The sequence below is a fragment of the Pygocentrus nattereri genome, chromosome 9 (assembly GCF_015220715.1).
Source record: "Pygocentrus nattereri isolate fPygNat1 chromosome 9, fPygNat1.pri, whole genome shotgun sequence".
Taxonomy (NCBI): domain Eukaryota; kingdom Metazoa; phylum Chordata; class Actinopteri; order Characiformes; family Serrasalmidae; genus Pygocentrus; species Pygocentrus nattereri.
Window position 1 is genome coordinate 11339404 of NC_051219.1, and position 27500 is coordinate 11366903.

Consider the following 27500-nt stretch of genomic DNA (forward strand, 5'->3'; position numbering starts at 1 on the left):
TCACTTAGAAAAATCAACAAACCAGTTTTGTTTTTGACTGGGCTTGTTCAAACTTTTGCATACGACTCTGTGACTGTTACCCCTAATTCCCATGTACTGACTGGGTCACTCACTCGTGGTAGTCACAGTGAGGACTCCCTGAGCTCGGGCTGTGGTTCTGTAGACGGCGTCAGGCCCATTTTAGGAAAGCCTGGTCTAAGCTGGTTTTCTCTTAGAGAAAAGTAGATGCTGTTTTCCGAAATCGTGAAATGCGCTCAGTGCTGAACAAACCTGCTCCAAAGCCCGTTTACACATTTTCCCTCTGATGCCCTGAATATCAAGGCCATTAAGAAGCCCAAATATGTCTATTGCCACACACAAGCTAAAACTGCTACACACTGAATTGACATCTTAAGACTGGCAACCTCACCAAAAATACCCCTCACAAAACCAGCCAGCTCTGTCCAGCGTGGCAGTGGAGACGCTTCGGCAGTTTGAGTTTCTGTTGAAGTTCTGAGACTTAATATGGCCTCATTTCAATGCGCAGGAGCGTTCGCTTGCCTGTAGCATGTATGTAGTGTTCTTCTTATTTCGACTGCTAAATGGTCTCATATTTAATTCAGAAGGAAAAATGTACACCGAATGAAACAAATCGTCTTTGGAACTTTTTGGCTTGCTGCAGGAAATGACAACTGCCATTTTTTAAAATCGTCTCTCGTTTCTCTCATAAAGAAAAGCAGCGCAGACCCAGAGCTCCTTATATGGGCGACTGCACAACGACGTGGAGGACAATTAAAACGTACCTAGCCTGAGCTCAAGGTGTAGTTTGTCTGCCGTGGGGTCAAAAGGTCGTGAGAGCTCTATCCACATCTGGAAGGTCTGCCCCCTGCGGATGATGAGGTTGTCGCCATGGTAACGGTCTGTATGATGCTCCACACGATTTGGACCTGTTTTAGACTTCAGGAGGTCCACCGAACGGACTGATAGCAAAAACTCTGAGAGAGAGAGAGAGAGAACGTGAGAGAGAGCGAGAGAGCGAGAGAGAGAGAGAGAGAGAGAGAGAGAAAGGAGAGAGAGAAAGGAGAGAGAGAGAGAAAGAGAGAGAGAGAAAGGAGAGAGAGAGAGAGAAAGTGAGAGAGAGAGAGTGAGAGAGAGAGAGAAAGAGAGAGAGAGAAAGGAGAGAGAGAGAGAGAAAGTGAGAGAGAGAGAGTGAGAGAGAGAGAGAAAGAGAGGCAGGTGAGTAATAAAGACACAAAGATTAATACAAAATTTAGAAAGATTTATAAAAGGCAGAAAGATTATCGAAATATGACAACATTGTATCGTTGCATTGGAAGTTGTGCTCTGATGCCTTTACACTACATCTCCCATGATGCACTGCAGTCAGCAGTCCTTTGCCTCTTACCATCTAACTCGTGTCCGGCTGTGGGCGGTTTTTCCCCACCATCGTCCGTCCCGGTCACCACGGCGTCGGTGCCATCGTGTTCGTCACTGGCCTTGCGGCAGCAGCAGGGGCAGATTTTCCTGAACCACCTCTTACACGCCCCCTCCTGTTTGCTCCCCGTCTCCTCCTCCTCCTCGGGCTCATCCCACCGGAGGGTAACATCTGGGAAACGGCCCACCATGGAGCGGCTTCTGACCTCAGCAGGCATACTGAGGAAGAGGAGGAACAAAGGATGAAGAGGAGGGACAACAGAAGTACATAAACACATAAACATTCTAAAACATATACATAAGCATGAATACATCAATTTTTGTGGGTTTATATGCAAAGACAGACTAATTCACTGTTAAATGACCTCTCTATATTCCTTAAACAGGCTGTTTTTGTTTCTGTGCCTTTAAGACTGGCATCGTGAAATGACCCCTTCTGATTGGCTGCTCTGTATTGCGCCTTATGTAAATAACAGTCCAGGCTGAAACCCTGCTTATAACTTCAGCGTGAATGGGCAGCGCTAAACTGCTGTTGGCTAAATAAATATATTCGCTGTCCAAATAAAAAACCATGCATCTCAAACTATGGAGCAAACTGTATGTTTTGAAAACAATGTGTGTATATACTGTATATAACAATGTTTACATACTACATACTCTTTAATGAAAAGGGCGATTTTTTCTATGATACGGACCCTTTAATGGGTTTCTTCTTAAGTATAGTACAGTTGTAGTGCGTTGAAGTTGTTGTCTGTGGACAAGAAGACCCCAGTATCTACTATGAATTTGATATGTACAGCACATAGTTATATGAACATATAATTATACTGTACAATATATGATTGTGTTTTTTAGACAGTCACAAATCGGCAGCCCATAAAATGTCAGTGATGATGTAATGCCGATGAAGTGCACTGCTTTCTTATGGTGGGATCATTAATCCCTCTTTCTTCCTCTGTCTCTTCTGATCTCTTTATCCTTCCTTTCTTTCTCTCTCTGCTTTAATCTTGTCTTGTCAGCTACTTGGACATTCTTGAGTCTCTCACCCACAATAGCTCTTGCATATTTCTCCCTCACTGTCTGTTACTACACAGAAACCAGGGCCTGTGTTAGTAAAGTTGGATGCAGATGGAAGAGCAGCTTTGGCTGTAACTAACATATATCAGCACTCTTATCCTGAGAGGATTCGGACACAAGGCCCACGCTGGACTCAAAACAAGGTCTCGGGTCACCAAGTGTAAGGCAGGACGCTCCATACAAATGACCTGCCTGTTATTCCTGAGTGTGACCTTAGGAATAAAGCCTAAACTAACACATCTTATCCCCTTTTTGTGATGTCAATGCTCAACAACATGGTGTTTAAACCATCTTTGGGCCAAAAGTGTTTGAATATGTCCTTTCTGATTTGATTATGATATGATTTCTTGGCTTGTTTACTAACCAGATATGGTAAAAGTTGAGTTTATTAAGTTTACAAAAATCATGGGTCTTGGTTGCATGTCTATTACTGTCAATAATGGACAAGTGTGACGAGGAGCGAGGAGGCGGACGCATATGCGGAGATAAGCGAGATTTATTAAGGGCAAATCCAGGGTCATGGTCAGAACGGTCCAGGTTCATATAGCCAACACGTAGCGATCGCGGGACAGACATGACAATAAAGAACGCAGAACCTCAAACAAAAAGCAAACACTACAAGCAACATAGACAGAGATTCAAGAAACAAAGACCAGCAAAGACAAGGGGCAAACACAGGGCTTAAATACACATGGAAAACGAGGGACAGGTGGAAAACAGGTGGAGACAATCGTTGTGGAGTCATGAAACAAGGGGGCAGGACTAGAAAGCCAAAACAAAGCACATGGACAGGACTGGGAGGGGCCAATCGTGACAATAAGCAAGGATGTTTTATAAATGCAAAGGGGATTTTGATTATATATATATATATATATATATATATATATATATATATAAATATCACTGCTGTTGGAAGAAAATCTCATATCTCCATTTTTGTTTTTCGTTTGTAAATATAGAACTCAGTTTGCCCACCCACATTTGGCTCAGAAATTTCTTGTGCACTGTAAAAACTATGCTACTTAAAATATTATATGTCAAGGGAACTTTCAATAACTTCTAATAATAAGTAGACGACATGCAAGCGGCAGATTCTCCTTCTGTTAAGTTACTATTGGAAGTTCAATCAACTCAGAACAAAAGGATTGTTCTCTCCAGACATTCTGATCCACTGATCTGGTCCTATCAGACAAGTTCTTTTATCTTCCATCTAAACGTAATGTAATTATCAAATATATAATATCACATTTCATCTCCCACCATCTATTAATGAGAGAAAACACTCAGCTAGCCAAGAGACCCTCCCTGATATTGATGTTCACTCTGAAATGCTTTAGAAGAAAAATTGCATCAAAAATCAACTCCCAAGCCTACTGCCAGTTTTTAGAACACACTTTCTTTAAGCAGTGCTACAGGAAGAATCTGCATCTTTCAGAAAGACAGTGATGCAGGACGATGCTCCATCACATGCATCCAAGTACTCCTCTGCATGGCTCGCCAGTAAAGGGGTTAAAGATGAAAAACTTATGACGTGGCCCCCTTCATCACCTGACCTGATCCCAACTGAGAACTTGTGGGTACTTCTTAAACGGGAGATTTACAGTGAAGGAAAACAGGACACCTCTCTGAACAGAGTCTGGGAGGCTGTGGCTGCTGCTGCACAAAAAGTTGATCGTCAACAGATCAAGAACCTGACAGACTCCATGAATGGAAGGCTTATCGCTGTTATTGAAAAGAAGGGTGGCTGTACTGGTCACTGATTCTCAGAAATGTTCATTGGAAAGTTTTGAGTTGTTTATAATTCTCACTTGAACAGATGAAAATAAAGTGAGATGAGAAAATGTGTGTTTTTCATTTAGCTGCGTAATAATTCTGCACCATTATAGTTTCCCAGTAAATGTGCCCATATAGATATTATTCTCCTAAGAAAAACAAAACCTCACTTTTACTTTCTTAAACATTCATGTTTGAGGTGTATTAACATTTTGGATTAACCGAGAGCGCTGCAGTTATCATTAATAAAAATAATCCTCAAAAATAAGACCTGCCTAATAATTGTGCACACAGTGTAATGGTTTCCCACCGACTTTCAATATTTTAAAGAGGACCACATAAGTATGTAGCTCTCTTACTAAATAAAATGAATGAAGTATTTGCTTTCTTTCATGCATACAGAATAATACAGATGCTTTTCATTGCAGTAGTGGTTGGGGGCCCCTAAGGAGGACTCGGCATATGGCCTCCAGATGTTCAAAACCAGCCCCACGCCTCTGAGTCACGCAAGCTTAAGGCATGGTCGACATCAGTTCCTTTCAGAGCTGTTGGTCAGTCCGAAGATAAGACTGAAATATGAGAAGTATGTTATTTTATCTTTTTCAGTCACAAAAGGACCTTTCGCACCTGGTGTTCTGAGAACGTTGAGTGAAAACTGGATTGACCAAGAGCCGAATTTTTAACAGTCGTAGTTTGTGACATGCAGGACTAAAGGTGTGGTCTAGGGCGGGGCGGGGGGGGGTATTTAGATAACCTTAAGGAATATAGCGAAAGCCATCTAGAACCTGCTCACCAAACAGATCACTATGTGGTCCAGCAACATATGCAGACAACTGGATAAACATACACTGGTACAAAGAGCCATGGGGTGGCTGTAAAATCAGCATCACCTGTAGTAGATTTCTAAGTAGGCTTAGAAAGTCACGCCCAGTTTGGCTGTTTTGGTTTACTGCCTGTGTATGAATGATGAATACAGTGATTTTTCCAGTGACCTATTGTGTGATAGATTTTAAATATGTCCCATTTGAATATGAAACGTATTGACTGTATTGGCGTGCAGTCACCTGGACGGTATATTAGGCCCAATGATGAGCAGCAACTAGTGCCGTTTACACAGTTACATGTTTTGAAGTAAAGGTTTGATGGCTTTGTGCTAAACTAGGCATACTCTAGTGTATTTAAGAGGAATCTACTTTTTGGTTTAGCTCATGTTCTGCTTTGCTAATGTCACATTTTTTTAATTTGAGTTGATTCGCAGGGTAGAATAAGTGTGAATCTTATGAAACACAAGAACATGTCGCTCCAGTTTTTTGGCATAGCAGACATCGCGGACACTTCCCTCACTTTCAGCAACCAGCTTGAGAAATATTCCCTGAGGGTTTGAGGAAGGGGCTGGAGAAATGAGGCCATGAGGTTAAAGGGTTTGACTCTCAAATCAACAAGTGCCTTCTTGCTCTTCAGAGCTCGTGAACAGACAATCACATAATGGATTGTGAACATCTAGGACTGTCACAGCTCCTTGATCACAAAGCTTAAGTGGCAGCATGGAGCGGTCACTCAGTCTGGCTAATTTGGGTTTGCTCTCCACACTATGAGAAGAGTAGTTTCAGGTTATTGGTGCTACATGTTCCGGTGACACTGTTGGTTGGCAAAAGAGGCCACAAGACACTGCCTAAAAGTCCTGAACGCACCCAAACTGTAGTCAACTAGCCGTGTTTGGTACCTGCAGTTTGCTTCTGTGTTGCAACGAGGCTGCAAAGCTAACACAGCTAGCAAGAAATGGAAGGTTATTCCACACAAAAAAAAAACAGCTTGACGCCAGAATTTTTCAGCACTTTTGTCCACTTTCGCAGATAAGAGTATATAAAACCACAGAAGGGTCAAGAACCACATGAGCCACACTTCTTTTTTCTTGCTAGCTACAGTAGCATCTTAGCTCCAGCACAGAACTGAAGATACAACTACATTTGGGATAAATATGTATAAATGCGTTGCTCCAAGCATGAAATCAAGAGTGTCCCACATTATAAATGGAATGTTTAGATCTTCAGAGCTGGGCAATATCTCAATATTTGTCGCTATCGTGATAAATGACATCAAAATATGAGCATATAATAGATAGCATGAGTACTTAAAAAACACTTCCCAACTGTATGTTTGGTTAAAAAGGGTGGACAATTAGTCCTGTTTAACTGGAGTCCGTGCAGCACACTGAGTGAAGAATTCAAGTAATTGCTTCATATTTTTTTATCATATTTTAAAAATGTGGCATGTTCTAATATCGTGGTATTACAGTTTGTCGTATCGCCCACCTTTGATCTTCACCATAGAAGAATGTTGTTCTCATAATAGCTTGAACGGCAGGTGAGAAAAGGTTCCAGGACTTTAGCATCATAACACAACTGCATTACGGCTCATAACATCTAATGTAGCCTTTCTGTCTGGGCCTGAGAATTATTTCACATTCTTTTTCTTTGTTGTTGTTGTTGCTGTAGTAACTAAAGTCGTCCTTGCGCAAGATTCTAGTTTAAACCTCACACGCCTCCCAGCTGAGAGTGGTGTGCATGCGTAGGACAGTGGGTGTGTGGTAATGAAAGTGTAGTCTGTGGATGTGACCTAAGCACTGAGTAATGTGAAGAATAATACAGCATCTATCAAGAACCAACACCTATAACAGTGCATGGCCAGAAAGAAAAACACGCCACACCTCGAGTGGTTCAACCTGAAGGCGTAGTTACTCTCGAGTAGTTTAAATGGCAAATTACAAAATATACAATATATATAAAGCAGACGTCCAGTATATAAGTTAATAACCTGCTCCTAGTGCAGGGTCACTGCTACAGGGGAAGCTTATGCAGCACTGCCCCCACCAGACATAAGGGTACATCACAATGCAGGTAATACAGACTAATCATAACATGATTATCTGTAAGAAAACACTCTAGAAAGAAGACACATTCATCACAAATACAGTCCATATAAAAGTAAAAAATATGCTAATTGCATATGGCTGTTGTCGGAAGAAAACCTTGTATCTCCAAAATTAGAACTTTACAGGAGAAAGAAAAAACATACTGTAGTTTTAATGCAAGTCAATGGAACCAGACGTCTTTCCAAGTCATTTTGGGCCGTTTCTTTTGCTCCGTTCATCATGAAATTCACACACAATGTAAAGGGCAACAGATCCTTTGAAATTATGTCAAAAACTAAAAATGACAAAAAAGGAGATACAAGGTTTTCTTCCGACAGCAGCGATATGTATAATATATATTTAATAATCTATAGTAGTTACTGAGTAATTCATAATATATAATGGATAATTCATAGTAGTTGCTAAATAAACAATAAGTAGTTACTGGATAATTCATAGTAGCTACCGAATAATTGATAGTAGCTACTAAGTATTTCATAGTAGATACTGTCTTTTGCAATATAGTCTTTCTCTTCAGTCCATTGAACATGCATCCTATAAACTATGGAGAACTGCAGGTCGATGAAAATCACTTAAAGTAAACACTTAAGTACTTTTAGGTAATAAAGCAGCGTTCTTCTTACTTGATTGTAGTGTCTGAGTCCAGGGGTATTTGCTGTGTCTGTGTGTCTTTCTGCTTGCTGTTGCGCTCTAGTCTTTCACAGGCCTGTTTATACTCACTTACGGTCCTGCCTTCTCAGCCTCAGCCAATCAGCTTCCACGCATAGAATTACAGAGCAGGCCCAGAAGGTTTGTGAATGATCTGCCAGTGGACCTTCACTGTTCTCAGAGTTATTCTGTGTTAACTTAACATTGCAGTATTTTAAATTCTTTTTTAAAGATAAACAAAGAGCTCCAAGCAAAAATCCTTTCATTTATTGAGTTTACAATTAAAGCCAATACATTTTTTTAGAACAGATTAGATATATTAACTTATGTAAGAAAGTAAGTAGTCTAAAGAAAATCAGTGAAAAATCAGGAGTTTCCAAAAATGGAACAATCACCTAATCTAATCTCCTAACAATCACCTGGAAGACCTGATAGACCAGCAAAACTGCCCCCATCAGATAAGCAGCACTTAAAGCTTTCATTTTTTGAGAGAGAGGAGAAAATCAAGCTGCTGTAGATCTGAAAACATCTACAGGTGTTTCTTTCCATCCGTCCACTGTCATATTAAACCCTAACTCCATTTCTTTCATTTCACAATGAATGGACCGATATGAGGCTTTCTTACACCAGTGATGCGGTCATTTCCTCTGTGCGGGTGCGGGTGTGGAGATGGGTAAGAGGAACAATGATGTTTTGTGAAAAATGAAGCATGTGATTACAGACTGGAATAGATTTTATGGCAGTTTATTCATAAACAAACTAATGCAGATTCAGTCTTCCCGAGTCTGGTGCAGGTCTACAATCTTGTTTCTGGTGTTTGGTTTCACTTTGGTTTTCACCATAGTGGAGTTTGGAGTCTGACTGTTTGAGGCTGTGGACAGGTGTCTTTTATACAGATAACGAGGTCAAACAGGTGCCATTAATACAGCAAATGAGTGGAGGACAAAGAAGCCTCTTAAAGAAGAAGTTACAGGTCTGTGAGAGCCAGAAATCTTGCTTGTTTGTAGGTGACCAAATAATTATTTTCCACCATTATTTGCAAATAAATTCTTTGCATGCAAATTCTTTGTTGTTGGCTTTAAGAATAAATTAGCATGTGTTTTGCGGCTGAGCAAATTTTTTAACATCGACCAGCACTAAATTAACAAATTACGTACACAAACTGGCCACTGGTACGAGTGGATCAGACACAGTGCTGCTGGAGTTTTTAAACACTGTCCTCTCACTAGAGCGGACACTCTATTACACACTCCTACCTTGTTGGTCCACCTTATAGATTTAAAGACTGTCCTCAACAAGGGTCACAGTACGCTGTGGAAATTTGTCTGTGTCTGTGGGAATTTTTGCCCATTCATCCAGAACAGAATTTGTGAGGACAAACACTGATATTGGACGAGAGGGTTTGGCTCGCAATGTCCATTCTAGTTCATCCTAAAGGTTGAGTTTAACAAGGTTGAGGTCAGGACTCTGTGCAGGCCAGTCAAAGTTCGTCCAGGCCTTTATGGACCTTGCTTTGTGCACTGGGGTTCAGTCATGCTGGAATAGAAAAGGTTATTCCCTAAACTGTTCCCACTAAGTTGGAAGCATACAATTGTCCAGAATGTCTTGGTGTGCTGAAGCATTAAGATTTCCCTTCACTGGAACTAAGGGTTCTAGACCAACCCCTGAAAAACAACCCCATAGCATCATCCCTCCTCCACCAAACATTACACTTGGCACAATGCTGTTATATGTGTTGGTTTTTATGACATCAAAAAAACAATGAACTCAGGTGGGCTGTTTTCAGAGCTTAGTTTCCATATATGGACTGCTTTATTTAATTAAACTGAGAAAACGTTTCCGTGATACGGGCCTTTTAAGTTCTTTAAACTTAAACTTCTGCAACTCTTTTTTTTTGTGTCAAAAAATTAGGTCTAGTACCAATGCACAGCTGTATGCAGAATAAACAGCATCTCAGGAAGGAGAACACCGGAGGTCTGGCCAAACATGTGTAAGTTAATTGAGGAACAAAAGAGCAGTTGTCTGAAAGCAGCAGGCGTAATTAAAGTTATAATAAGGAATGCTGTCATTTCCAGAAGGAGGACAGTCAGCTGGGTCTAAAAGTAGACGAGGTATCAGCCGACTGAAGGGCAGAAGCAGAAAAATGTGCTTTATGAATGGCTCGTTCACACGTTACTGCACTGCTTTTCCTTTTCACACTCTTGTGACGTGTTTAAACGTTGTTTCTCGTAAGACCCCTGAAGGAAGTACACTCACATTTCACAGTGATGCTCTATGAGCCCAGCCCAAATGTAGTGAGCAACTACGTCAAACAGTACATTTCGCCTTCAACACAGTGATGAATCAGCTCAGGCTGAGCTGTGACCAGCTTACAGAGTTAAAAGGGAAATTTAGCAGTTCAAAAAAGCAGTTCAAAAGTTTTCAAATTCTCTGTATAATTAAATGGCTAATATGTAAACAGAGGCATTCAGAGTGGTGAGAAATGCTCTGTTCTAGAGAAACTTCTCAGGTCAGAATTTTTCACAGTGGTGGTGATAGGAACCAGACATCCGAAGAGTTTGAGGCCTCTACAAACGACAGCATCTCACAGATTTACCACCGTTTTACCATTATATTAAATATATACCATATATATTTTAAATACCATATTGTCGGTCATGTGTCAAGTTTTTTTTTAATGCCATTTCAAAACGGCAGTTGTTCTTTACATTGTGTGATATTTCATAACGAATGGACATACAGAACTAATTCGAAATGACATTCAATGATTTTCATTCATTTCCATACATTAAATAATAGGAATGCTTTCTATCTCTCCTGTAAAGTTGCCGCTCAGAGATAAGGGATTTGTTCCAACAGCATGATGCGGACGTATGTGACACCCTGCTCACACTTAGTTTCCTTGTTGTTGTTGTTGTTTTGACTACAGTATATCATGAATTGAGGCTGTAATTGACCTCTAATAGATGTGTGCTGTGCACATTCTTGCTTCTACATTTGAATGTTTGCTCTCCAGCTTTAAAGCTTTAATGTTAAACACTAAATCTATTCCAGTAACGACATAGCAGGGAAATCTGTTAAACTTGGTGCTCCATCTTTAACAGAATCCCCCTCTGGATATAAATGCAGCCCGACTTTTTAAAAGCTCTCAATATTCGGCAACCCATGAACATGTGAGCTCTGTCTCCATTTTCCAGTAAACAGCAATATAACAAGAGGGGACTTGTTTACTCTTTTCTTTGCTTGGCTTGCACAGAAATTCCCCAGTAATCTGGTTTTTATTTAGCAGACTTACTCAAGTGCTGCCAGCTGGTTTCATCATCTAGATGCAGTAAAACAAGCCGTTCCTCTCAGCCTTGTATGCAAATTTTAAACTTGAGTGCTGCAGGGTTTTAATTAACTGTCTTTAATAAACTGCTTAATAATCATGTGAAAATACAAGCAAATCTGAACGCTCCTGTCAGGAATTCTCACTGCCCACGTGCTCGGATATGTCCTCATCCTCTTTAAGTTGCTTTTTCATTCTTGTCTTTTCGGTGCCGTTTTTGCAGTTCTTGCTGCTGCTGTCCATCTTCACATCACTGACATGCGAAAACTGCAATGCAACAAAAAGGAATGAAGTCCATGGAGTTGCCTTTGGTGTCAGACAGTACCAGATTTGCAGCCTCACACTGAATTTGATGCAATAATCCAGAGGTCTTTCATTAAAATTCAGTAAGGTCCAAAGACAATTTCCTCAAGCGAACGTCCGGAACATCATTCTGTCTAACTCGCATTATTATTCAGTGCCATATACTGTAAACTAAAGTAGCAGTTACATTAACATATTTTACAACTGAATGTCGAATCAAATAAAGTGCAATTCAGTGATATTTCAACAATATTTATTGTCAGTTTTCTGTTTTGAGAGCACGCCACGCAAAATAATCCAGCTAACTTTCTTCTCCGTCTGCTGTGTCTCGCCTCGTCCCTCCCCGGTGTGTGCACCACTCAGTCAAGTCTCAGTGCTCAATGTAATGCACAGATCTGATTGGCTGAGTAGCGACATTTGTGATTTTTATGCATGCTATTAGTCTGTGAGTCTCCCAGGCCACTAAAGCTGTACAATAAATGCTAGAAAAGTTAAGCCAATTTAAATTGGACCAGCCATTGAAATGAAATAACTGTCCTTACCTTATCGGTTTATAGGCCCAGGTCTGCATGGAATAATGTCTGGGTCCAGACTTGGACCGCGGTCTGCCTATTAGTGACCTCTGCACTAATCTGATTTACATTCCACCTTAAAATATGCAGCAGTTACATGACAGTGACTGTACAGGTGTCTGAAAGTAACTGTTACAGCATTTAAGGTGGAACGGAAATGCTAGCAGCACTTGAGGTGGGCGTTACTGGTTTAACCCTAAATTACTACAGATATACACTCAAATTTTGTCTTCATAGGTGCAGAAATCAACATTTAAATGCTATTCTTTACTGAGGCAGTTGCACATGACTGTTAGACCTGAGGAAGCCTGCAGGTGTGCTGTCTGATTTATCTCGGTGCTGGAATCTTTGTGGAGAGGTGTGATTTTTTTTGTAGCATATGGTTCTCACGCCTTCCCTTTCGTCCCTTATTGCTCACTAGCAGCTCAACATGGTCACAATATTTCACACGCAGAGCCAACAGTGTCCTAGTTAATCTAATAACAGAGTTAGAAGGGAAAATAACAGAGTTACAAGGGATGGAGTCATTTCCTGAGCAAGTGAAGTCATATTAACTGGTATCTCCTAGATTTCATTAATTGATAGCCATGCTAGCTGGTTATTCCCTAAAACCTCTTTTAAAAGGTTTAAGTTAACGGGTTAAGTTGGTAGCAGCCTAAGCAGGGTGCATATTTTTGCTGACAGAAGCACAGAAAGTCTCATTTGTATTTATTTAAACAAAGTGATTTTGTTTTTAATGTGTTTTTACTGACTCACACTGCATGCGTACAGCATAATGGAAACTTGTTGGACAAGTGTTTCATCACTGGTTCTTATACCAGCCTGTCATGATTCGAACATGTGCCAAGAAGAAGTGGAGACACTCCTACACACACACACACACACACACACACACACATACATACGCACGCACGCACGCACGCACACACACACACACACACGCATGCACACACACACGAAAGTCAAGGGTGTGGCTCTTTGGAATCACTGTTCCATTTCACACCGCTGCTCTGTCATCATCCTCCTGAGATCTGAGGAATGTGAGACCCTGTGCAGACAAGCTGCATAGCTCAGCACCACTGTGGAACACTTTATTTTGAAGGTGCACTCTAGAAGCTTCAGAAAAGCTCATTTGTACTTTAATATTCAAGCTTCTTCTTTAATCTTAAACCCGGCCGGTCACTCCTAACATAGTGTCTCCAAAATAGTAACTTTACAGGGCAAACCTTTTAACAGGAGTTAATGTAAAGAGGTTTATGCTTGAGCTTTTCTGTTGACCTATTGGTCCGGTCATCATGACGTTTTCACGCACGCAGTGTAAGGGCAGGTGCTGAGTGTGCAGGAACATAGAAATGCAAAAACCACTCAGATCCACTCAGACCAGCACAACACACACTAACACACCACCACCACATCAGTGTTACTGCAGTGCTGAGAACGACCCACCACCCAAATAGCACCTGCTCTGTGAGGGTCCATGGGGCTCCTGACCACTGAAGAACAGGGTAACAGAGTATCAGAGAAACAGATGGACTACAGTCTGTAACTGTAGAACTACAAAGCGCAGCTATACAGTAAGTGGAGCTGATAAAGTGGACAATGAGCGCAGAAACAAGGAGGTGGTCATGATGTTACGCCTGAATGGTGTATATATATATATATATACATACACACACTGTTCATGTAAATGGTAACTTTACAGGAGAAGGAAAAATCCAACTTTCCTTTTAATGTAAGTCAACAGAAGAAACCTTGGGCCATTTCTTTTGGTCCATTTATCATGAAATTTAAACACAGTGTAAAAGGTAACAGGCATTTTCAAATTAGGTCAAGAAGTGAAATGGAGATACGAGGTTTTGTTCCCACAGCAGCCATATATTACCTAGTACTTTGCAAAAGTCAGAGACCACCGCTCATTTATTTCATTTCATTTATTTCAGTCAAATCTTTCGAATTTAGACACATCTAACAGAAAATAATTACAGCTTCCAGTCTTTTGACTTGAACTGAAAACTGAAGAACTGAAAACAAGGGATATTGCAGAGATGCTTTTCCACACCTGCAAAAGTCAAACTTTATTGCCATTTTCCCCCAATTTCCACTTTAAGGTTTTCAAACTGCTGCCAATGCAAGGCCATAAGCGTTCTTGGAGGAGGACGCTTCTGTTACATTAGCCTACGGACACTCGTGTTGGCTAGCTTCACACTTGGTGATGAAGGGAGAAAGAGGGCCGCTGTGCCCAAGAGAGCACGGCCAGTTGTGCTTTCTTGGACCACTGGGCTACAGATGGCAGTGGCAACACCGAGAGGACCAATGCTTAGAGGGTTGTGCCTCTCAGGAGCCCCAAAGCTCGGTATTAGAAGTTTTTCTCCTCGTGATCCCAGTAATCACGAGCACATACAGTGATGTCGAGGTCTGGACTCTGGGGTGGGCAGTCCATTGTGCGGAAAACACCAGCAGTTTGTTTGACGTGTAAATGTTCTTCTTTTTCTGTCTATTTAATTATCTATTTAGTAAGGGCTTGTTGACGACACTTTCTCTGACAGTCCCATTTTCTCTGTATCTTCTTTTCCACTTCGTTTTCCTTTAACTTCATCCTTCCTTATGCAAGTGGATTATCTTGTATCTAATCCCCTCAGAAACATCTGAAGAATGACTGACATTATGGCATTTACTACACGTTTTTCCAGGCCACAGTATTCATTATTTGCAATTCATGCAGATAACATCACTGCAGTGAGTGGGCTCTCCTGTCACAAGGTTCAGAAAGTGTGTGATCTGTGATCAGGTGAGGAATCTCAGCTGTCACTCTCGCTGATTGTGAAACCTGAAGCACTTGTCACAGTGAACCACTTCCACCTCAACCTAACCACATGACATCACTCGGGTGCTCCAGCTGCTGGTCCAGGACACAGCAGTGAAGAAGGTGATGATGAGTCCACCTTAAGGTGAAGCAGGTTCTGTCTTAATGACTGATTCAACCCACAGTGTGTGGATATCACTGAATCACACCCTGAAACTGCTGCCTCAGTATGAGACCGACACGCCCAGGCTCGATGTTTTCATTCCCGAAACAGACCAAGGTTTGGTCTGGCCCTACTCAAAGGCTTGCTTTTGCTTTTGCAATAGCCAGACGATCGTGTTTATTGTTCTTCAGGATAAGACGCAATTGCCGAGAGTTATGAGTGTCATGAGGTGAGGAACATTCAAATAAACGTTCCATCTAAACAATATTTCCTGTTCATGGGAAAAGCAAGAATTTTCTCTTTATACATGATACGATATGATGAATCCTGAAACCAGGGGAAAATAGCGCTTTATAATAAACACCAGGCCCCATGAAAAGCAAACTCACAACTATGTAATAATTTACTAATGATGATTAAAAACTGTAACTTATGCATAATAAATGCTACCAAATGCTACCAGCAACATACAAGTGATGAATGTAGTGTAAATGCTGTTCTTATGTTTAAGTCTAATAAGTGATATATCGCTGCTGTCGGAGGAAAACCTTTTGTCGTTTTCCGTTTTTTGACATAATTTGAAAATGCTTGCTGTTTTTTATATTCTGTGTCAATTTCATGATGATTGGACCAAAAGAAATGACCCAGAATGACTGGGGAAAAAATCTGGTTCCATGGCCTTACATTGAAAGTAAAGTACCATGTTGGAGATACGAGGTTTTCTTCCAACAACAGCGATATGTTTACAAATATATCATAAAATATAATAGTGGTCCTTGTAAAGATTATTAATGTTTAAGTAGAGCTTTAAAGTGTGAAAACGTTTCAGACTTTTAACTGGCTTGAACTGTAGACTAGCATTCTTAGGCTTTGGGACAGACACCACCAACAGAAACTACTGTAAAAACTATTTTTTTTAGCTTCAGCTTATTGCTATCTCAATTAACGAGCATAACATAATCTGTATAACCTGTGTGAACAGTAGAATGAACAATATGATAACCATATATTAATAATAAACTGAGCATTAAGAAAAAGTAAGTATTTCTATGTGGTCATGATTATTCTAAATGTATAGTGGTTAATATTCCTAGTTACAGTTTATGAATCACTAGTTCTAGCTAACTAAATCAAAAGGTACTAACATAAGAACTATAAGAACATACAAGAAAAATATAAAATAATAAAGAATATAAGAAATGGGTTTTAACTGTATGAAATATGTTTCTACAAATTAAATTATTGATCACTTTTATGTCACTAAGTAACTGGGAACAACTGTAATGGCATTTAATTGAAATGAATTCAAATTTTTTATATGCTAAGGCAAGTTGTCACTGTCCTATACGTATTAAGTGGCTACCTTTTACAACGTCAAGTCCAAAAAAGTTGGGAAGCGGTGTAATATGTAAATAAATGTAAATAAAAACCGAATGCAGTGATTTGTAAATCTCACAGACCCGTATTTTATTCCCAATAGAGCATAGAACACATGCCAGATGTTGACAGTGAGCCGTTTTACCATTTCACGAAAAGCATGAACTCTAACTTCTGTCAAACTTCTCCTGTAGAGCTACCGAGCGTTCCTCCTGTGTTTATGGTCTTTTATCGAGGACTCATTTTCTGGATTTCTGGTTTTTACCTTTTTGTACCTTTTCGCTGTTTGGGATCTGACACACGCCTGTTTACTGACCACGATTCTTGTCAAACGCGTTCATACTGAAGCCTCATCTTCTGGTTTTTAGTGCGAGCGTCTGGCTCTTTCTGTCACTTTACAGAAAACATGTATTTTTTATTTTTTTTTGGTTTGGGCTAAATCTGAAAAGTAATTAAAGAGCAAATAAAAAACTTCCAAATGACTGTTGTGCTCGCTCCATGTGTTTATCTGAGAGTCGGTACAGTAGACTTCTCTATAAGACTGAGATGATATCTGTCCAAAACACCGAGGCGTCCACGGTTCTTGTCCATATTGGTCAGTTTGTCTGTTTAGTGACAGTAAATTAGGCCTCCGGTGACTCTGATGAAGCTAAATTCAAATGAACCTCTTCCACGGCAGGTTTTAATGACTGGACTGTTGGGATTCACAGCGATGTGGAGGTGGCAGGTGGAACGTTGTAGAAACTAGACAAAAAAATCAAGTTGAGATGACGAGCTTTGCTTCGTCAACAGAAAACCACCTAAACCGAAGGAAGCATGTAGATCTGTCTGATGGGCTCCTGTCAGGCGACTTTGATTGGGACGTGTGAACGACTGGCTCAGCTAGAAAATCCAGGAAATGAATGAGGACGCTCTTTGAAACATCTACCCTGCAGAGTATATAAATGCCTAAAAATAAAGCCCAAGTTACAGGACAAGTAACACAAAGACAAAACTAGGAGTGGCGTCACCCCCTGTGCCCTCTTGAGGCTCCAGGCCTGTGTGGTGGGAAGCGCAGGTGATGGCAGCAGCGTGATGTGGGCTTTAATGGAAATTAAGATAAGCGTGACGCACAGCCTCATAGAGCAGATCAAAAAGTGGTGAGAAATCCAGCTGTTATGGAAGCGTTTTATCACAGTGGTGGTTCAAACGCAGTCGGACTGACTCATACAAGAGCAAAGCCAAGACCGGCTCAGTGAACTAAATATGATAACACACCCAGAGGAAGTATTCTGAATGGGATCTCCTCTTAATCTCATGTACGTCTCCTAGACATGATTAAGTATTTTGTTTAGTACTTATACTGTCGCAGATAAAACCACATGGCTTAGAGTAGATTCAGTTGTAGCTTCTCAGGAAAAATATGATGCACAAACAATGTCGGACAGGGATGAGGTGGGTTGTAACACATCTTTGAAAAATGTTACAACCATCCCCTTTCATACAACTCTGAACATTTTACTGATTTTCATCATTTTATAGAATGCCTATTCAGAAAGACGGACAGAGGAAAGACTGACAGAGGAACGACTGACAGAGGAAAGACTGACAGAGGAACGACTGACAGAGGAAAGACTGACAGAGGTGCGCCGGCCAATGTTACGAAAGCAAATGATGGTGTCACAAAGAAGGGCAAGTCAGTCAGGTTGTAAAGGCACATGGGTTCTGCCATGTGACGCTGCAGAATCACTGCAGAAGCCAAAAGACCTGGGGTCCAGTGATCTTCCCAGTGTAGAATCTCCCTGCTGTAGAGTCCAGTTCTGGCGTTTTACACCACTGCATTTGTGTTACATCATTAGTGATGTAAGGCTTGGATGCACCTGTCAGCCATGGAAACCCATTCCATGAAGCTCTCTACGCTGTTCTTGAGCTGATCTGAAGGCCACATGAAGTTTGGAGGTCTGTAGCGATTGACTCTGCAGAACCCAGACCCCACTCCAAGTTTACGAGTTGCTGTCTTTCCCAGTCACTTGCACTTTGTTATACTACCACTGACAGCTGACTGTGGAATATTTAGTAGTGAGGAAATTTCAAGACTGGACTTGCGCAGATGGAGTCTGATCACGGTACCACGCTGGAATTCACTGAGCTCCTGAGAGCGACCCATTCTTTCACTGATGTCTGTAGAAGCAGTCTGCAGGCCTAGGGGCTCGGCTTTATACACCTGTGGCCATGGAAGTGACTGGAACACCTGAATTCAATGATTTGAATAGGTGAGTGAAAACTTTTGTCAGTATAATTTATGCTTGCTGAGATGTTTTGATGTGAGATCAATTTGAAGACATCAGTCTGTTTAGCTGATGCTTCTGTGTTATGAAATCAATCAACTTTGCGCAAAATGTTTAATGTGGATTAAAAGTATTAAAAGTCATGGCCTGGCCTGCATAATCACTAACATTCACAGTTACTTTCTTTCCCTCGTCACGTTTATCATTATTCAAGAGTTTTTCTATCTCAAATTTGCAGCTCTGACCAAGAATTTGTTGCATTTCAATATATTTCAGTAACAATCGAACAAAACCCGCCACTGAAAGAGACAAGAAAGTAAAATACAGAAAATGCACCAGAAGATACGACGTTCTAGCTAATTTGTGTTTATTCTTTTTTTATTATTATTTGTTTTATAAACGATTAGATCAGAATAGGGTACTTGTAACTGTTACTTTTTAACCTAGTTTTACTTGAATTCACTGTAGGCCGTAAGCTTTAGCCTCCGGATCTTGGCTTAACCAGCCCAATGTGCAAATCTGACATTACTACATTTATATTACTGGCATCAGTGTGAAAATGGTAAAAGGTTGGACTTCAGCATCAACTCACATTTATCATATCGGCGCATCCCTAATTTTTTAAAGAATTGAACTACATACTCCAAACAGGGGGTTTGGAGACACAAACCCATTTGGGGTCAGACAGAAATGATGTAAACCTTTTTTTAAAATAAAAAGTTACTTCAGACTCAGACAAATAAACACAAAAGGCAATGCATTCGACTCTTTATATCAGCATGCAGTTAGATTTCTGACACTTGAACACTAAAACAAACATATTTACACACTTTAAGACATACAAACACATACATTACATGGCCAAAAGTTTGTGGACACCCGCTCATCCAATGTTTCTTCCAAAATCAAAAGAATTAATAGGGAGTTTGTTCCCCTTTGCTGCAGTAACAGCCTGCACTGCTCTGGGTAGGCTTTATACTAGATGTTGGAACACTGCTGTGAGGACTGGATTGCATTGAGCCACAAAATCAGGTCAGGTACTGATGTTGGGTGATCAGTTCTGGATCTCAAACACCACCCCAACTCAAACCACTTCTACTGCTTCACAGGCCAGTGCTGGGGGCTTTATACCCTTCTAGCCCACACCTGGCAATGGGTTTGGTGACTTGTGGCTCATGTGAGGCTGCTCTAGAGAGTCCGATTCTACCGCCAGTGTTTTTCTATGGAGATGATGAAAGCTGTGTGTGCACAATTGAACTCCTGTGCAGTAGGGGACCTTAATGCAGCTAAAACCAGTAATAAGAATGGGTGTCCACAAACTTTTACACATGTAGTGTACATACATACGTAAGGATGTTCTGAAGTCTCTTTCAGTCCAGTGCAGGTGTACAGTACTAAAACCAGTGTTATTACTGATGAGTCTCCACTTTAGGAAGAAACAGTGAAGATGAAACAAACATCCTTTTTCTCTCTCTCACACACACACACACACACACACACACACACACACACACACACACACACACACACACACACATACACACGCACGCACACACACACACACGCACGCGGACACAAACCCAGACACGCATGCTGCTGATTTGATATTTCTATCAAAGCAGAAGGTCAGTAACTGACGGCAGCAGCTGGCTTAGTTCTGCCTGGATATTGGCAGTTTTGGTGACCGGGTTGCCACGGAGATCCAGTCTGGTCAGCTTGGGACAGGACGCCAGCGGCTCCAGATCAGAGAGCTTCGAGATTTCTGAAGACAGCATTAAGAAAGAACCTTTTCACACCAAGAACCCACTTTCACTGGAACATCGTCCAACCAAAACAAAGATTTATCAGCATTCTCACTTTGTTGTGCCTGTACTAACCTTAAAAAGATCATGGGCAACAAATCCGCTCCTTGGCTGTGTCTTGTGTAACTAATCTTGAGTGCTAATGAGTGGTTTATTACCTGAAGCTGTCAGGGTGAGACTAATAAGCTAGAAGATTCATGACGATGGCCTGATCCCACATCAGACTCCATTCCTTAAAGAGTTTTTTTCTGGACTTTTATCCAGTTTTTTCACCCTAATTTAGTCGTGTCCAATTCCAGCTGCTAGTTGGATCCTCCTCATCACACATAGAAACCAAGCTAGGAGGGTGAAGGCTAGCATGTGCTTCCTTGGAAGGGCCACCACATCGTTTCAAACGGTGGTTAATAAGCAATAACTGGTTGAGATTACCTGACAACACAGTTTGAGGGAAGTGTGTGATGACTGAGAAATGCAGTTTGCACAATGCTAATTGGTGGATATAAACTTCCATTACTTCTTAGCTACAGACACCAAACGGCTTGGCTGATCGACTACATCTGGGGTCAGGAAGAAAAACTGTGTAAATTAGGTTTTATATAAACAGCCTCCTTGAACAATGAAGCGCCATCTGGCTCGGTCATAACTGCATACACTCTATGTGCTAACAGTTCAACCAAAACCAAGAGCTGGTGTGGTCCAAGCTGGTGTGGTCCAAGGTGGTGTGGTCCAAGCGTTCATTCCAATGAACAATTAACAAAACTGACTCAACTAATCTTAGTCTTAATGTTGGTATTATACGACCAGCCAGGCCACTTGTTCCAAACAGCTTGCAATCCAAGATCAGTCAGATCAGGTTTGGACAAAACACTCACCAGCCCCGTCACAGTGTCACCGCAACACAATAAAAAGGGAGTGAGAGGTGCCCCACGCTGTTTAAGGAGCAGCAGGCATCAACCAGGATGGAGTCACTACATAAAGGATACGATTATTTTTCAAAGACACCTCTTCTAGTTTGGGCAGATGGTATAATCCCTCCAGATTCTCTATGACATTATCATCAGCCTCCAGCACCTAGGTGTGTCCAACAGAGAGACATAAACGGAGAAAGGCACAGAGCAATGAGAATGAAAAAGAAAAAACAAATACTGAGACAAAGAGTCTGAGGTGGGCAACATGACATGGTGTTATTATTGTGACACATTATGCCACATAGGGGTGCTGAGGGGGCTGCTGCACCCTCAAATGTCCCCAAATGACTTAAGGAGTCAATTATATTTATATATTGTTATTTCTCACCTCTTTAGACACGAGAACAGGCTCTGTTTGATGTTTAAAAATCCTTAAATCCCAGCAGGTCCAAAAACACTTTGCGGCATGTATTTTACCCATTCAAATCCATGGAAAAGCAAAATATTGTGATAATGAATGATCACTAATGAGAAGACTACCTCGAGACAGTGCAGCATGGAAAACTGGGGTGGCAGCGTCACAAGCTGATTGGAGGACAGATTGATATGAGTGACCAATAGCAGCTGATCCAGGTGACAAAGCGTGCTCAGGTTCTTTTGGGAAAGAGAAAAAGTCAAACTGAGAAAACAGTTAAAGTTCCAGAAGGTACCCAAATGAATTCTACAGGCGTTAAATACCTTGTCAGAGAGACTGAAGACTCGCACTTCCGCGTACTCCATTTTCAGAATAGTGTTCTCGATCATAAACTTACTGCAGAGATCACTGTAGTAGGAGCTGCGCATGGGGTCCACCTCCTGACAGCGAGAGACAAATACATGAAACATTGAGAACGTGAGCTACAGTTACGCTGAAAATGGGGTACAAACGACTAGACAGAACACTGGTTTTTTACTGTGTACATCATGTAGTAAACATTCATTCAACATTACCTCCATAATCATCATTCAATCAGTGATGTACAATGTCTTTTGCTTCTCACCCTGATTTAAACCAGTTAAAACATGATCAAAAGCTGTGAACTGACTGAGCGGTTGATCGTATCATATAAAAGATTTATTGACCTTCAGCGTCTGAAAATGAGCAAGTGTTTCTTTCTCGTGACCCAAAGGATCCAGAGCTCTCATCAGGAGGATTATAGTCAGCACACACCCTGAAAGAAAGAAAGAAAGAAAGAAAGAAAGAAAGAAAGAAAGAAAGAAAGAAAGAAAGAAAGAAAGAAAGAAAGAAAAAGAAAGAAAGAAAAAGAAAGTAAGAAAGAAAGAAAAAGAAAGAAAGAAAGAAAGAAAGAAAAAGAAAGAAAGAAAAAGAAAGAAAGAAAAAGAAAGTAAGAAAAAGAAAGTAAGAAAGAAAGAAAAAGAAAGAAAGAAAGAAAGAAAGAAAAAGAAAGAAAGAAAAAGAAAGTAAGAAAGAAAGAAAAAGAAAGAAAAAGAAAGAAAGAAAAAGAAAGAAAGAAAAAGAAAGTAAGAAAAAGAAAGTAAGAAAGAAAGAAAAAGAAAGAAAGAAAGAAAGAAAAAGAAAGAAAGAAAAAGAAAGTAAGAAAAAGAAAGTAAGAAAGAAAGAAAAAGAAAGAAAGAAAGAAAGAAAGAAAAAGAAAGAAAGAAAAAGAAAGAAAGAAAAAGAAAGTAAGAAAGAAAGAAAAAGAAAGAAAGAAAGAAAGAAAGAAAGAAAGAAAGAAAGAAAGAAAAAGAAAGAAAGAAAAAGAAAGTAAGAAAGAAAGAAAAAGAAAGAAAGAAAGAAAGAAAGAAAAAGAAAGAAAGAAAAAGAAAGAAAGAAAAAGAAAGTAAGAAAAAGAAAGTAAGAAAGAAAGAAAAAGAAAGAAAGAAAGAAAGAAAGAAAGAAAAAGAAAGAAAGAAAAAGAAAGTAAGAAAAAGAAAGTAAGAAAGAAAGAAAAAGAAAGAAAGAAAGAAAGAAAGAAAAAGAAAGAAAGAAAAAGAAAGTAAGAAAAAGAAAGTAAGAAAGAAAGAAAAAGAAAGAAAAAGAAAGAAAGAAAAAGAAAGAAAGAAAAAGAAAGTAAGAAAAAGAAAGTAAGAAAGAAAGAAAAAGAAAGAAAGAAAGAAAGAAAGAAAGAAAAAGAAAGAAAGAAAAAGAAAGAAAGAAAAAGAAAGTAAGAAAGAAAGAAAAAGAAAGAAAGAAAGAAAGAAAGAAAGAAAGAAAGAAAGAAAGAAAAAGAAAGAAAGAAAGAAAGAAAGAAAGAAAGAAATAAAGAAATAAAAATAAAGAAAGAAAGAAATAAAAAAGAAAGAAAGAGAAAGAAAGAAAGAAAGAAAAAAGAAAGTAAGAAAAAGAAAGAAAGAAAAAGAAAGAAAGAAAGAAAGAAAAAGAAAGAAAGAAAGAAAGAAAGAAAGAAAAAAGAAAGAAAAAGAAAGAAAGAAAAAGAAAGAAAGAAAAAGAATGAAAGAAAGAAAAAGAAAGAAAGAAAGTAAAAGAAAGAAAGAAAAAGAAAGAAAGAAAAAGAAAGAAAGAAAGAAAAAGAAAGAAAAAGAAAGAAAGAAAGAAAGTAAAAGAAAGTAAGAAAAAGAAAGAAAGAAAAAGAAAGAAAGAAAGAAAAAGAAAGAAAGAAAGAAAGAAAGAAAAAGAAAGAAAGAAAAAGAAAGAAAGAAAGAAAGAAAGAAAGAAAGAAAGAAAAAGAAAGAAAGAAAGAAAGAGAAAAAGAGAAAGAAAGAAAGAGAAAAAGAGAAAGAAAGAAAGAAAAAAGAAAGAAAAAGAAAGAAAGAAAGAAAAAGAAAGAAAGAAAGAAAAAGAAAGAAAAAGAAAGAAAGAAAGAAAGAAAGAAAGAAAGAAAGAAAGAAAGAAAGAAAGAAAGAAAGAAAGAAAGAATATTAAGTTCATTAACAGAAGGCCTAATAAGGCCCAAAAAAGTGCTAAGTTTGGGCCGGTTTTGTTCGATTGGCCAATTTCCCACATACAACATCAGGCTTGGAACAGGCTTGTCTTTGTTTCCTTATGAGCTGCTTTTCATGTACAAACCCAATTGATACTAAACATACTAATGCTACTAAAAATAGAAAAAAAACTGAAAACAAGATATTTACTTTTTTTGTAAATATATGCTCAAACCGAATTTGATGCCAGCAACTTGCTCCAAAAAAGCTGGTACAGGAGCATGTTTACCCCTGTGTTGCATCACTTTTCCTTTTAACAGACTTAAAAGCAGTTTCAAGACTGACGACACCAATTGATCCATTTTTTAAAGTAGAATTTTTTGCCATTCATCAGTTACACAAGCCTCCAGCTGCGCAATTATACAAGGCCTTTGTTTTTGGATTTTAAACGTAATATTGCGCCACACATTTTCAACAGGAAATAGGTCTGGACTGCAGGCAGGCCAGTCTAGCACCCACACGATGTAGTCATGCTGTTGTAACACACGTAGAATGTGGCTTGGTGTTGTCATGTTGAAATAAATATGGACGTCTCTGGAAAAGACGATGTCTAAAAGGCAGCATATGTTGTTCCATAATATGTCAACGGTGCCTTCACAGACGTCCAAGTTACTCACTAATATCTGCACAGACCATGACAGACACTGGCTCTTGAACTTTATGCTGGTAACAATATGGATGGTCCTTTTGTTCTATGCCCAGAGACCACAATGTCCATTATTTCCCTAAACAGTCTGAAAGGTTGACTCACAGACCACAATACATGTTTTCACTGTTCATCAGTCCATTTCAGATGAGCTTGAGTCCAGAGAAGCCTTTGAACGTTGTGGGCGTTTGTGGACATTGTTGACAGGTTGCTTCCACAGTGCACACGATCTTAATTTGCATTTTTGGATGCAGTAATGGAAAGCCAGAGTATTTCTCAGGCCATGCAATAATATCCATCACAGAAGCATGCCAGTTTTTTTTTATCCAGTGCCGTATGCGAGATCGAAGGACATGGACATTCAGCTACTGCGTTTGGCTTTTTATGCACACAGATTTCTCTGGATTCCCCGAACCTTTTGATATTACGCACAGTAGAGAGTGAAATATGAAAAAGTCCTTGAAAAAAATACAGTGAAACTGTTAGACTGTTTGCTTTGACGCATTTTTGGCAAAGTGGCAGGCTCACAAAGGACAAGACATGACTGGGATTCAGAAAAAACACGACTGCATCACCTTTGAACGTGGCTCAGGAACTATAATTTCACAAAGGAATACTGATCAAATCATATCATATTGCACTTACAGTCCACTCCCATACACACACATGCACCGAGACTCACATTTGTTCTGAGGCTCCAGTTCCAGGAGCTGGGTACATGACTGGAGTTCAGACTGCAGAACCGACGTCTTCTCTACAGACAGTTCACTCCTATGAAACACACACACACACACACACACACACACACACACACACACACACACACACACACACACACACTATTTACAGCCTTAACCGGGAATATACCTCAAACAAAATGACATATATTGCAAAACAATGTTTTTTTGGCCCAAAAACGAGGTAGGTAAAGTTTGTATGTTGTAGTGCTGCTGAACAGAACTTCTAATCCTTGTATCACTTGTCCTGAGACCTCCCACTGACTGTAAATGATCACCTGATCACCGTGCAATTCATCCAGACACCTTCCTTTGACTGTCATGGGCCATAATCACTGTGTGACTGAGATTTGTCCTAAGAACCAATGAGACTGAGACTGAGACTGAGATTGGTCCTAAGAACCAATTAAAAAAAAAAAAAAAAAAAAAACCCTCTTCTTCTAGGTCCCCCACATTTCTGTGCTTGGTCCTAACCACCAGCTCATTTGTTCTGAGACCTCTGCATGACTGCGACTGGTCATAATCACTGTGCTGTTAGTTCAGAGACCCCCCCACCACCATCAGTATGCTAATGGAAGCTTGCTCTGCAGTAGTTTGATTTTGTTTAGTTCTTTTGCCTCACACTCACACTCACACTCACACTCACACACCTGAAAAGCTCCTGGTCCGTGGCAGAGTCCCGGCACCAGCTCTCAAGCCGACCTGAAATTAAGCATTGATGTCAGAGCTTAGATGGTACATTCATATGAATCCAAAAGTACTTTAACAGACTGCATTTGTAAACATGCTGGTCCACACAGGATACTGGAATTCTCCATTCATACATGATGACTAACACTAGCGCACTGTTACACCACTTACAAAATGTTTACATGACTCCCTGCACTAAACCAGCACCCGAATTCAAACCAGTATAGAGAAGTTCACCCGCTGAAAACAGAAATCGAATGGGTACCGACGTATACATGTAGTCACATTCAGTACACAGTCTGTCCCAATGCTCTGCGAGAGCCTGGATGTTAGTAAAAGTAGCTACTGACACCTGCTGCTTCAGAGCTGTATGGGCAAGCAGTACAGATTTAAAGAACACACCTGTATAGAGAGCGCAGTCTCTGTGTGTGTGTTTCTCCGTCCAGTGCACCGTCAGGTTGTGTTCGTTGTTGATGTCGCTGATAGATCCAGGAGGAAGTTCACACAGCTGAGAAAGAGATTCAAAAGCTTACACACAGTATTGCCAATGTGAGTGATTGATTAGGAACCCACACGAGGCAAATTCACTTTTGCTCGATTTCTTGCAAAAAACATGTTTTTCTGACATGCATGACCATCTGTGAAAACTAATGTGACCATCTGTGAAAACTAATGTGACTAAAACTAATTTTATTTGCCATAAATGTCACAGACCTAACACGATCTGCCAGGAGCAAGACTCAAAAACTACTTTTTAAAGGCATTTTCATTTGATCACTTGCAAAATGTATATAATAAGAATAAAGCTGATGGAAACCTGGCTGCTGTAGTGTGCGTATGAACTGATCTCTCACCATTAGTGTGAGCGCAATGCAAGTACATACCCAGACAGGACTGTGGCGGAAGCGAGGATGAGCACTCCTCCACTCAACCTGCTGCTGCTGACCATCTAATACCAACATCAGACCCTCTGCCAGAGCCTGAGAGAGAGAGGGAGGGAGAGAGGGAGGGAGAGAGGGAGGGAGGGAGGGAGGGAGGGAGGGAGAAAATAGACACACAAGGAGAAAAAATTAACATGCTAAAAAAAAAAGAAAAGAGAGAGATCAAGACAGAACATA

General features: G+C 40.1%; 2 protein-coding genes across 3 annotated transcripts in view; both read right to left on the reverse strand.

Annotated features, from left to right (window-relative positions):
- LOC108439477 (protein-glutamine gamma-glutamyltransferase K-like) overlaps positions 1 to 7866 on the reverse strand; it is a 19112-nt gene extending 11246 nt beyond the window's left edge. Inside the window, exons 1-3 of one of the 2 annotated variants that reach the window (XM_017717918.2) lie at positions 7819 to 7866; positions 1385 to 1632; positions 783 to 974 (exon numbers count right to left, since the gene is read on the reverse strand). In XM_017717918.2, coding sequence (XP_017573407.1) covers positions 783 to 974; positions 1385 to 1631 — 439 coding nt within the window. In that variant the 5' untranslated portion in view covers position 1632; positions 7819 to 7866. Of the gene's footprint in view, positions 1 to 782; positions 975 to 1384; positions 1633 to 7788 lie in introns of both variants that reach the window. The other variant, XM_017717919.2, reaches the window with a different exon arrangement.
- Positions 7867 to 19412: 11546 nt separating this feature from the next.
- rabggta (Rab geranylgeranyltransferase subunit alpha) overlaps positions 19413 to 27500 on the reverse strand; it is an 18494-nt gene continuing 10406 nt past the window's right edge. The window contains exons 9-17 of the mRNA XM_017717920.2: positions 27267 to 27362; positions 26785 to 26890; positions 26343 to 26394; positions 25638 to 25726; positions 22489 to 22577; positions 22105 to 22221; positions 21907 to 22020; positions 21442 to 21529; positions 19413 to 20418 (exon numbers count right to left, since the gene is read on the reverse strand). Of these exons, the coding sequence (XP_017573409.1) occupies positions 20270 to 20418; positions 21442 to 21529; positions 21907 to 22020; positions 22105 to 22221; positions 22489 to 22577; positions 25638 to 25726; positions 26343 to 26394; positions 26785 to 26890; positions 27267 to 27362 (900 nt within the window). The 3' untranslated portion in view covers positions 19413 to 20269. The remainder of the gene's footprint in view (positions 20419 to 21441; positions 21530 to 21906; positions 22021 to 22104; positions 22222 to 22488; positions 22578 to 25637; positions 25727 to 26342; positions 26395 to 26784; positions 26891 to 27266; positions 27363 to 27500) is intronic.